Genomic DNA, 12,967 nt, shown 5'->3' on the forward strand with positions numbered 1-12,967 from the left:
GCACAGGTCGTATAGTCCAATTAAACTAACTCAAATAATTCGTACTGTTATTTTTGCCATTTACTATTTACTAATAACTATTACTATTAACGATGAACCGAAAACCCTGCGGCTGGGTTGAGCTTTAATGATTTATAATTTAAATACAAATCTTCAACAAGCACTGGTGTTATGTTCTTCTAGGTGTTTGGTTTAATCTTTTTCAGATAATGTATTGCATTCCGCATAAACATTGATAGTGTTGGTTCCATCTAACCCTGACATGCTCTTACCATTAGGGGCTCCACACATTCATCATCCCTTTTATATAATTTTATATACTCGTATAAATTAATGACAAATAATTGAAAAATCCAGATCAGCAGAGGGCGTATTTTCACTTTGGGGTAGTACTTTCATCCTGGCGCATGCGCCTTTAGTACCGCTTCATCCTGGAGCATGCGCGTTTCCTGTGTTGTTGAGTTTGTTATGACAAGTCGAGGCCTCGGACTAAATTAGATAATAGCCCCGTCTCTGTCCTGGGAAATCCACGATGGAGGACATGGACTTGGACCTGGACCAGGACCTAATGCAAAAATTTAGTTGCATGGGTACCTCAGATAAAGACACTCTGATCTCGGAGTTTCAGAGACTGCTCGGGTTTCAACTCAACCCCGCGGGATGCGCCTTCTTCTTGGACATGACCAACTGGTGAGTCCGGGGACTTCCTGGGCCTTTCCGGGTGTGTTGGCTGCACGCTGAAACACAGCGAGCCGCCGAGAAACTCCTCGCCCCAGTTTCACTGTTGAACTCAAGTAATTGAAAGACCCAGTCACCCGATGTTACACTTTAAAGCATTTGTCAGGATGGTTTAATCCGCGCTGACTGACAGCGTTGACACGATACTCTGTTAGCAGATAGCGACGTTGGACTCCTCCTGGGTGGTGTGTTTTCGATGGTATCTTTTATTTGAGGCCATTTAAAACGACAACGGTGGTTGTCATTGTTCTAGCGCATCTCAAAAATTTGGATAATGACTGAGGCAAGGCGTTCAATAGTTCACGTTGTCCAACCTTAGCTTGTTTTACTGACTGGTCTCGTCTTTAAAAACGGACGCGAACAGCTACCGTACCGTATGACGTAACCACACAGTTAACCAGGTAGCCTCGCCTGGGGCTGATACGTGCATCTCATCATGTGAAAACACGGACAATATGTTGCTGTTAACGTACACACGTAACCACGTCGAGTGATCGAACAGTAGTACATATTTTCCGTAGCGAAAGAGAAACTGGTAATACCAGTAATCACGTGATGTGGCTGGTCGCGGAAGGGCCTTCAGCCGCTGCTTTATGGTCTGGGCCCAGTCCAGCCTTTGCGAAAAGAAGATATTACGTATCGTCACCGACATTAAACGTAATCGTTAACATCAGTTCTATAGAGGATCTCTGATGCACGATTGTAAAAACTTTAAATTTATTTATAAAATTGGAACTATATATATATATATTATCCCACAAATATGAGCAAACCAAGCAAAACCAAATGCATTGTTTTGAAATCATATTGTTTTCACTTACTCTTAATTGTTGCACATTTTAATAAACAAATTGGTCCCTTCCCTTTCAGGAATCTACAAGCTGCCATAGGGGCATACTACGACTTTGAGAGCCCCAACATAAACGCGCCATGTATGTCCTTGGTAGAAGATGTGACCATTGGTGAAGGGGAGTCTGTTCCACCTGATACACCATTCACAAAGACGTGGAGAGTACAAAACACAGGTAGGTCAATGGTTATTATGCCATGTTAATGCTCCAGTTCCAGAAGGGTCTGCTGTAATACTGTCCCACCATCTTGCCCTTTACTTGAAGGAACAATATTTTTCTTCTTATGCTTCTACAGGCGCAGAGTCATGGCCTCCTGGAGTCTGCCTCAAGTACGTTGGAGGGGATCAGTTTGGCCACGTCAACATGGTAATGGTGCGGTCTCTAGAACCCCAGGAAATGTTTGATGTTAGTGTGCAGATGCACAGCCCTGTTGCTCCTGCAATGTACCAGGGCCAGTGGAGGATGTGCACGGCTACCGGACTCTTCTTTGGGGGTAAGCTCCATAAAATCGCCATGGTAAACAAGTGTTTCCGATTTTTCTATGTACCTGCATGTGTGGCTGTTATCCCTTTGCACATCCCAACACGCCGGTTGCCTCTCTCTCCAGATGTAATATGGGTCATCTTGAGTGTGGAGGTCGGAGGCCTGCTGGGCGTCACGCAGCAGCTGTCCTCTTTCCAAACGGAGTTCAACACGCACCCCAACCGCAGCCTAGAGGGAGACTACAACCCCTTCGCCTCGCCGCAGAAAACCAGATACCCCGGCAGCACTGACAGTGGTCTCCACGACGACAGTAGTCTGAAGGACACGGGGGAGCACTGGGAGGCCACTCCCAATCCTCTGCAGCAAGATCAAAATGGACTGTCACACAATTCAGTGAATATAGCAGCCAACAGTCTCCAAAGCAATCTATCAGTAGTGACTTACAACCAGGTAGGTCACCCCTGTCATAGCTTGTCACCATGCATGGGCTGATGCATCAAACACAACACTAGCAGACGAAAAAGATGCTCCGTCTGTATATTCAGGGATTAGAAGAAGCAGATTTCACACTTCAAAGTACTAAGGTCTGTTACTGTGTCTAGATGAGTGTGACTCTTTTAGGTGAACTTGCTGTGTTTCTCTCTGCAGGGCATACAGGGACCCTATCCGTTTGGGCACTCATAAATCCCCCAGTCGAGAGCCACTACACCTCTGGAGTCGAACTCACCAAGGCTTTATCTGTAGCCGGTGGGGATCCTGGAGCTTCACAACAAACACTTTATGCAAAGTCTCCACTTCAGCCAGTGTAGCCCCAGCGTCCCACTTCAGCTACGCTGTGAGGATCCAGAGGTCACCGCTCCTGACATACAGCTCAACCAACACCCTCATATCCACTGTATGCATGAGTGAATGCTAAGTTAAAACAAGAGTGCTATTGAGAGTCTTGGTGAGAGATGCTGTTTTGAAATCTTCTTATTTTTTTGTTGTGATCAGAGTGCAGAAAAGACTTTTGGATATCTGGCCAGAGTGTGTGTGTGTGTGTGTGTGTGTGTGTGTGTGTGTGTGTGTGTGTGTGTGTGTGTGTGTGTGTGTGTGTGTGTGTGTGTGTGTGTGTGTGTGTGCAACATGAAAGAGACTTTGGAGGAAAAGCCATTTAAATTTGCCAACTGATTCTTTGGTTTCTGCTCTGACGTAAAACTTACTGGCTGTAATTCTGAGATGATTTAGCCAAACAAAATCTGTGAGCTTTCATGGCCTCATTTTGTCGACGATACCATCCGTTTTACTGTTGTTTACTTTGTATATCAATTCTTGTGTACACCTTTTTTTTTTTATGATCTAGACAATTTGCTTAGTACGGGTTATTTCTATCGAATGTACCTTTTTAAAATAATTTCATTGCTCTATTCTTTACTTATAACCTTTTAACGTGATGAAATGCAATTTAAAGACGCTCCACTAGGGAGAGCAAGATATCAACGTTTTAGTCCAACTGAATTCTCCAAAACAAGGGATTTCCTCAACACCCAAACAATGTAATGTTTTCATCTATGTTCAAAAAGCAACTATAACAAAATCATTTTATGTGTCTGGGGGGACATTTTTAGCCCGTTGTCAGGCAATAAATTCGAAGCAGCTTTGCCTAAGCTGAAACTGAGACAAAAGCTTTGATGAGCATTCTTTTGCCCGATCTAACATATTTTAACTGAGCCTAAATAGGTTAGTATTGAATACCTTAACGCATCAACCAGAATATAAAGAGTTTGTCAGGGGTGACTCTCCACCTTCATCACATTCACATGCATTCTGTTAAACCACATAATCTGGGGAAATGGCAGCTTTAAATATTTCTTTCAATTGAAGCGGAATGTATTCAGTGAATGTAAAATAGGCTGAATTGTTTGTAAACATCAACGACCCAAAGAGTATATTGATAAATTGCCTTCAATTTCCTTTTTTTCTTACTCTAATTTTGTCCCTCAGTAAATCTTTCCAAGGGTGTTCCATAAATTGTAGGTTTTGAATCTCAGTTAGCATTCTCTTCTAGACTACACATTTAACCTTATTATTCTTTGTGCTTTAATTGCACTAACTGTCAGATCTATGCACTGAGTTATGTGGGGGCCCCTTTTGCCAAATAGGCCCCATTGTGGCATGTTGTTGTTCCAGTAGGCCTACACATGGATCCTGAGGGCTTTATGCAGCCGCTAAATAAGAATTGTTTGACAATTGAAATAAACCCTCTTTCCTAGAGAGCCTAATTTCATTTGGTTGCAGGCTGATTTTGCCCCAGGAGAAAAGTGATCTTAAATCTTCAATACCACAGACGCCTCGTCGTTAGGAGTGCTTACGGTTGCTGTGCACAGAATAAATGTATAGTTCCGGGATGTAAGGGTGAACCATATTCATTAAACATGGGATTGTAAGGACAATGCTAAATTCTACATCTTAAAAGGGGATGGGGTTCATTGGTGTTCATTGGTCAGATAGCGTAAGAATCAGTTGGCATGTGTTGGACTGAAACTGGCCACACAGATATGTGCTTTTTTTCTCTCCTTGTGTGTTGGATGACAGTTTGTAAAATTAAATTATAACTAAAATGGTTTTGTGTCTGATGTGATATGTTTCCTCCTACAAATCAAATTGTTTGGCTTGTGACAAAGGTCACAAGCCAGAAGTTTTCTATTGTCATTTAAATTGTTGTCATGCATCATTTTCCCAAGATGCACAGTTTCTGTTTAAATATATAGGCATATGCAGATTATGACAAAAAAGTCAAGTGCTATATGAAGAGCCCATCACGGTTTCACCAATGTAGCTCATCCAATAATCCCAAAAGGCCTATGTGCCCTTATTTTGGAATATCTTCTAATTTAGATATTATAAAAAAAAAAATACACATAAACACCGGTGAAGTGCAAAACAGAAACGCATCTACACAAATTTTTGGCCATACACATTTTTTGGCCTAGCTTCATTTTTTTATTTGCTTCCAATTGATCACATCTCCTTCAAATTGTGAAATAGACTGCTGTTAGTGCTGACACACCAGTGTGGAGCATTGTCTTACGATTCAGTGGTTAGATTCTCGAGTTTCACAAAATTGGAATTCAAGATGGGCCCAATAATCAGCTAGGCCTAGGTCTAGTCTCTGGACCATTAAGACAGTATAACACTAAGATCGACACATATTTAAGGTCTGGACACTATATTTTAACCTGGGTCAGGGGTAATGTGCCCCAAATGAGCATGAAATATTCAATGGCATAAAATTTAAAAATTAATTAAGTAAGCCTACATAAACGATGACTAAAAGTCTTATTGTTGTTTTCTTCCGTTTCCATGTAATTATCAGCCATTTTAGTCTAAGTTCCAAGATTGGACCTTTGTGATTGCATCGTATAGCCTGGAGGCTACTGGTCAACTGCTCTGTTGCCCCAAGCCCCCCATATATTACCTTAGCAGTTGTCTGCATAACCATACAGCCTCAGGGAGGGGCTAATAAGACACCTCTTGTCTTTCCCTCATCCCTGCTTTAATGCTCCTTGTGTGTTGTGAGTTATTTTAAATATGGCATCTAATTCCATTGCTATGCTGAAGACACACACATTTACATACCTCTGAAAGGACAAGTTTCCACCACTATTAAATGTCTCTTAAACTGTCTGGAGGATGTCAAAGCTTGGATGGCCTTGCATTTTTTGAGCTTCAATGACAGAAAACAGAGGTCCTATTATTAGGACCAGGTACTACTTGTAACACCAATGGTATGGACTTAAGCACCCTCAACCCATATGTCAAGTCCCATATAAGCTTGGGTGTAATACTGGATACTAATCTTACCTTTGACAAACAGGTTAAGTCTGTTGTAAAATCAAGTTTCTTTCTAATGTAAAACCTTTTCTAACTGTCACTGGCTTTGAAAAAGTAATCCATGCATTTGTAATTACCAGGCTGGAATACTGTAATTCCCTATATGTTTGTCTCAACAAAGCCACCCTCTTTCGCTTACAGGGGGTTCAAAATGCTGCAGCTCGCCTCCTAACGGGCACCCGTAAGGGTGAACATATTTCCCCCATCTTAGCCATCCTTCACTGGCTCCCTGTCCACCATAGAATACATTTCTATGTATTCTAGTCTCGGATCCTCTGACCTGCTCTCACTGGCTGTTCCCAAAACTAAACACAAATCTAGAGGAGATAGGGCATTTGCTGCTGTTGCCCCTAAACTATGGAACAGCTTGCCACTGCATATTAAATTGTCCCCCTCTGTAGCTATGTTTTAACTAAATCTTAAAACCTATCTCTACTCTATTGCCTTTAATTCAGTATAACCTTTATTTTACCTCATCTTTATCTCATCTTTTGGTTCTTTGATCCCGATTAATTCATTGCATTGTGGCAACTTCTAACCTACATTATCATTTTTATTACTGTTATTATTATTATTACTATTGTTTTTTTGTTTTTTTATAGCACTTTGGTAAACTGTTGTTGTTGTTTTTTAATGTGTTTTACAAATAAATGTACATTACATTTACATTACATTAAATTACAATTTTACTCAACAATAGATTTCATTCTATTTGATGATTTCTGTTTAGTATATTTATTGCTTTCATAATTTGCATGCAGGCTAGAAACTGCTCAGCAACATTTCAACACTCCTGGGTAAACAGAGCTGTTTAGGCTAACCAAACATTTGCACACCTTTTATCCCAGCGACTCCTCCCTTCCTCCTACTTTCAATATGCGTTTCTACAAGGAGCACAATTTGTGACACTGTTCAGATTGGCCCTGAAGTCTGCTAATGCAGCTATAAATACCCTTGTGTGTCCACTCTGTTTAATTGTTTTGAAGTACTTTCCACTATTTAGATTGAGAACAGGTTTAGAAAATTTAATGAGACCAATTATAATGGCAACTATTGACCTAAAAAGAGCAATATAGCCCTAAATAGCAAGTGGATTTATAGATCATATATGTCTACAGTGGAAAGGTCCATTTGATGACAGGTGGAGGTTATCAAAGATTTGCCTCCAATTTGAAACTGACCAGATTCAAATGTAAGATTTCTGTCCCTAGAAATTCTATTAAAATGTATGCTATTATCCATCTAATCATCGGTTTTCAGTGAGCTAATAAATCCGGGCTGTTTGTTATGAACACATCAGATCTTTTCACACTTAGACTAACATCATCCACTACTATTCCTTGTTGTACAGCCGCTGACACCTTGTTTCTCTCAGGTATTAATAACAGTATCAGAACAGAAGCCATCAAATATGTGAATTATTCCATTTTAATTGTCCTACAAGCACAGCCAAAGGAAGCAAACACCCCAGCATCTACTGAGGCCGAGAATGAAATCTCCTTTGAGTACCGAGGAAACTTCAGTAGGAAACTTCAGTAGGAGCCCTCAGTTCAAACATGGCCCCAGGCCAGCATAAAGTAGCCATTTAAAAACCTACTTAATAGGACACACCCTTTTGTTCAGCATTGATACGTCGGTGTGGCATTTTGGCCCAAAAGAGTCTCTCTCACTTTCTCTCAGAGAGAGACAGAGTGAATGAGTAAAACTGGAGCGAGAGCTTCAAATGCAAGAGCAGGATGATGATGAAGGGCTGTGCTTCCAGTTGTTTTTGACCACCTCTTCTGTACAGGGTGATACCCTGCCAGGCCTAACATTCACACGTCTGGGCCTATTCTCAACCACCCGTCTTCTCTGGTGGAGGACAGAGGACTGCTGGTGAGGAGCTCCCTCTCTGAGGCGGACCTGGTGGTCGTGGTGTTGGAGGACACACTGCACATCCTCTGACCCTGACTACTCAATAAGGTGAGCTCACATGACCTTTTTAGTTGATTTTTCAGTCAATTTTTTTTCGCCTGATACCATTACCTTGTATTCTCCTGATTCTGTGATTTGCTAAAAAAAATTGTAGTCCCACCTATATCTGTGTTGCATTTTTGAATAGCATAAAAAATATATTTTATCATGGTAACATTTTATGGTAACACTTTTATTAGATTTTAGATATTTTTAAAATATTTGTAGAAAGTAAATGCCCACACAAATGCCAAAACATTAGCAGAGTTCATGAAAAGAAAATATGCATATATGTGCATCAGAATGAAGAAAGTTTGTTTTTCGATACCTTGCTTTCTTCATATTTGTCATAACTTTAGAATGCATGCACACACATAAACACACACGCATGTGCAAATTTACACACAAAAAAACACATACACACACACACACACACACACACACACACACACACACACACACACACACACCCAAAATAGGCGTGTAGAATAAAGATTAAATTAAAAGGTGTGATATCAATGTCTGCTTTTGTCCGGTGAGAAGAGGAATGCAGTGAGCAACAATTAGCCAACAGTTTTAGAATCCCATATCAGTTTGGAAAAAAAACTAAAAATGACTCATTTTTATGTGTACACATTTAAAACAAAGCATGCAAGAGATTAACAGGCTATCACTCTCTTGCTCCATTGCCCTCACACACACACACACACACACACACACACACACACACACACACACACACACACACACACACACACACACACACACACACACACACATACCTTGTCATCCTCGAGCATGCCAGTTAGCTTAAGGTGAAAGACAGCCAGAAGAGCAGGTTTTCAGAGTTTTAACAGTTCCTGCCTCCAGGAAATGTAGATAAAAAGTTGAAAGAGAGTTTTACTAGCTTTTGTTTTTTAGATGTACTATTTGAAGTACAAAAGAAATATAGAGGAATAGACATGGTTGGTTTTTTCGAGAATTGATAATCTACATATATACACCTAACCGTAAATCTAGGAGGCATTTTCAAAAAATGGAAAAGGCTATAAATATGCTGCACAGCCTCAATTAAAAAAACTACTTTTGCATACTTTATTTTTATGTGACGGTTTTCAGGTTTGATTAATGTCACTTAGTTTTCTTCCGTTTGTTTCAGTCTAGGATTGAATGTTATGATGCTTGTGACGACCACCTAGGGGTAACAGTATTCTCAAATAACATCTTATTGTTCACTTTCACATCAGCTTGCAATAACTGAAATACACCCGAAAAGGAAATTGAAAGGATAATACATTTAATAATTTGGCAAAACAACACACCCAAAACTAAATCAAGGCAAATAGATGACTTTGGGCAGACTGATCTGTTGTCAATGGCATTGAACTAGGGCTGCCAGCTGCCACCTGCCCAAGCAATCAATTTAACAACAAACAGCCATTCACCAATTAACCAATTTAGTCTCATAGACACAAACGACAGAGAAACCAACAAAACAGTACAGCGATGGGAGAGGACGGAGGGATGAACAGAAAAAGTGACAACAAAACTAGTTGGAACAAAACAAAATACAAAAACACATTCGTTGTTACTAATACTGCCAAATATATAGAATTTCATAACTGTACACACAACATCATTCTTCTAGGCTTGCCATTTGTTTTGCTGTCGTTGGCGGAAAGTGCTTCATCATTGTTTGGGTGTTTCATTGTAATTGCTGCATGTGAACATTCAGCTTTGTTGACCAGGTTACCACGGCGATAGAGTATCGCTCAGTGAGCAGTCTACTCACTCACACCAGGAACGAGACAGCTCCCCACCCTTTCCATGAGATTTTGGTTCATATCAAGCCATAGTGTCAAAGCCAATTGTGGCTGCACTTTCTTGGGACAATCAGTTAGACATACATTAATCCCTTGAATTTGAATCGTATCAGCAATATTTGGTAGGATTATCAACGTGTATTGTATGTACTTACTCGATCTATTGTATGTACTTACTCAAACTTTGCATTAAGTACATGCGTACTTAATGCAAAGTTCAGGCAAACAAGCCGTATGCAATTATATGAGTGACACTAAATTGACCTATTCACTTCCAAGTACCTTCCCACTGATCAAGCAACGTTATTCAAATGTAACGTTTATTTACCTACTGTTCTTTACCTAGATATATACATTGGTTGTGCCAGAGACAATCTAACCACTGTCAGGCTCCACAGATACAAGACTGCTATTGAAATCCACCATCTCAGCTGTCAATGCACCGTGACTCACTGCATGCACCTTGCAAACACTGCCCTCATCTTTCTGTTGTCATTGTTGTTGTTGTTGTTGTTCTTCTTCTTCCCCGCCAGTGCCACAGACACCCAAGCATGAGGAGCGCAGGGTGTGAGCAGATCGGGGACACCCCCCAATTCCCCAACGCAACCCCACACCCCCACACCCCCCCCGACCCCGAGAGGACCTGGCACGACCCGGTGGACGTCAAACCGTCTCGCAGTCTACTGGGACTACCGGAGCGGGGCTGGCCGGACATCTTCCAGTCATGCAGTGAGGCGATGGACGCCGAAGACGAGCCCTGTATTCAGAAGGCCGCTCCCCACAGCCTGAGCCCCGCAGAGGCCCTGGAGGAGGTGATCCACAGCAGCCGCAGCAGCAGCTCTCCCTCACTGCTGGACGGCCAGGCAGAGGAGTGCTCCCTGGAGCAGGTGCAGACGATGGTGGTGGGAGAGGTGCTGAAGGACATCGACACGGCCTGCAAGCTGCTCAACATTGAAGCAGGTGAGGAGGGTTGTCGCGGTGAGCTGTGAGCTTGTGTGTGAACAGACGTACAGACAGCACAACGCAAAGGATTGTTGTTGTCTGTTGAAATACCTGAAGGACAGCCGACCACTCTCATTGATGGAGGGCGCTTTGTAGCTGTTTTCAAGCCAAATGATTTACCAGAAAAAGTTATTGAAGTATCTGCAGACATACGAATGTACATTTTTGATGACAAAATATACACTTTGCCTTAAAATAACTAAATTCCATTGGATATTAATGATGTGTAATTTACCCCTGGTCAAATATTTTTCATTTCATTCTCCCACAATGATGTTTCCCATATGACTATATGTATCATTTGTATATGAAAGTAGTGATGAATGGAATAGAGCTGGAGGGGAGAAGGATTTAAGTGTTATTAAACCGTATTAGCATACCGCTGTTTCATTAAATTCAACTCAACCGTGCTTGTCAAGAGCAGTTAGTGGTCGACTGCCAGAAGAAGCCACAAATCAAACAAGCAATTCCTTTTAATTATATTTAAAAGCTAAAGAAGTTGAAAGCTAAATTAGGTTACTCACGAATATCTAATCTTTTTTTCCCAAAACCTGCTTTGCCACATATGAGGTTCTAACTTTGAGGGATGATCACCTCCATTAACCTCTGTATTGTTTGTGCGTGAAGATCCCCTGGACTGGAGCTGTGTACACGTGCAAAAGTGGCTGCTGTGGACGGAGCACATCTACAGACTTCCCCAGGTGTGTAAGATGTTCCAGGAGCTGACAGGGAAGGACCTGTGCTCCATGAGCGAGGAGGACTTCAGGCAGCGCTCGCTGCAGTGTGGGGACATGCTGTACGCTCACCTGGACATCTGGAAATCAGGTAGGATGCTAATTTGCGGCTTTAGTCGCATCATGTTAAGCCAAGTTAGAATGGCTGCTTTGGGTAAGAGTGGAGAGTCGTGAAGAGCAAGAGTAATAACAAAATAACATCCCCTCCCTCGAATCCCAACTTTTCTCGATGCGTTGGTCTTACACCTGTGATTGAATGGCAAGTTGGTTCCCCCAAACCAATCAGCAAAGAGAGGCCCTGATTGATTAACCTTTTTTTTTGGCTCATACAGAGGCAGGCCCAGTCATATAGAAACACAGTGTATTTCAATTATTAATGGCTTACAGAGGGCTATGACATTTCCAACAAATTAACCACAAATAACAGCTCTTCAATCTTACTGCAGCACCTTTAAATGGCATTGAAACAAATATGATTGTTATAATTCACAACTTCAGTATTTAAATGTGATGCTTTGACACTGATCACTTACTCTGTCCCTAATCTCTGTAGCTGCTGGTATGAAGGAAGGGGGAGAAGGCAAATCCAGTAAGTAGAAAGAAACCTTTTCCTGGGGCAAAGTCTAACAGCTAGGCTTTGTATTATATCCATGATGAATTGCAAAATTGAACTGATAAAAGTGTGCGATAAAAAAAACCACATGCATTCAAACAATAATAAAAGTTGTACTTGCTGGGCGTAAAAATGATTTTCCATCATGTCCCTTATCTGGGCACCATTAATGGCAGGTGGTGATAACGCGTGGTCAGAAGTGGTCTCTCACTACCCCAGCCAGCCTATCCACCTGTGGCAGTTCCTCAGGGAGCTGCTTCTCAAGCCCAACAACTACAGCTTCTGCATCCGCTGGATCAACAAGGAGAAAGGTCAGTGGCTCTATAGGAGCATTCCAACCCTAACTCTAACCAAACACTGTAACGCTTTGATGTAAATTGACAGCGAAATTCGAACAGTAATCTAGTACCTTACTGGCAAAACTGCTGCCAGTACTTTACTGTAATTTTACTGTGAAAAGTTTTAAAGTTTAACCCTTGCATATAATATCTATACTATATTTACAAAATAAGAACCATCTATAGAAAAAGGCCCAGGCTCTATACACACAACTTGAACCCTTGTTGCTTCCTTGCCCCCACAGGGATATTTAAGATAGAGGACTCTGCTCATGTGGCCAGGTTATGGGGCATCAGGAAGAACCGGCCAGCTATGAACTATGACAAGCTGAGTCGATCCATACGCCAGTACTACAAGAAGGGCATTATCCGCAAGCCAGAGGTTTCCCGAAGGCTGGTGTACCAGTTTGTGAACCCTGTATGACGGTGTGTGTCCACCGGAGCCTCAGAAAAGGAAAACAGGAAAGGACAAAGGAAAATAACTCTTTCTTATTTTTCGATTTTAAAGACTGCCTACTAGAAAGATATGCACTCCTGCCTGTTTTGTTATGATTTTTTC

At 41.5% G+C, this 12,967-nt stretch overlaps 2 protein-coding genes across 2 annotated transcripts; both read left to right on the plus strand.

Moving 5' to 3' along the window:
* Positions 1-446: 446 nt before the first annotated feature.
* LOC307079897 (protein ILRUN-like) lies at positions 447-4,675 on the plus strand. The gene is made up of 5 exons (XM_079742410.1): positions 447-690; positions 1,609-1,763; positions 1,885-2,082; positions 2,197-2,522; positions 2,721-4,675. Exons 1-5 carry the CDS (start codon positions 533-535, stop codon positions 2,754-2,756), a joined length of 873 nt encoding a protein of 290 aa, XP_079598536.1. The 5' UTR covers positions 447-532; the 3' UTR covers positions 2,757-4,675.
* A 5,597-nt stretch (positions 4,676-10,272) lies between these two features.
* Positions 10,273-12,832, plus strand: LOC307078960 (SAM pointed domain-containing Ets transcription factor-like; the record flags this gene model as incomplete). Its single annotated transcript, XM_079741001.1, has 5 exons — positions 10,273-10,681; positions 11,351-11,548; positions 12,011-12,046; positions 12,247-12,381; positions 12,654-12,832. The coding sequence occupies 5 exons, from the start codon at positions 10,273-10,275 to the stop codon at positions 12,830-12,832; spliced, it is 957 nt and encodes a 318-aa protein (XP_079597127.1).
* Between the last annotated feature and the right edge of the window lie 135 nt (positions 12,833-12,967).

This window comes from Pollachius pollachius, assembly GCF_949987615.1.
Source record: "Pollachius pollachius genome assembly, chromosome: 8".
Lineage (NCBI taxonomy): Eukaryota > Metazoa > Chordata > Actinopteri > Gadiformes > Gadidae > Pollachius > Pollachius pollachius.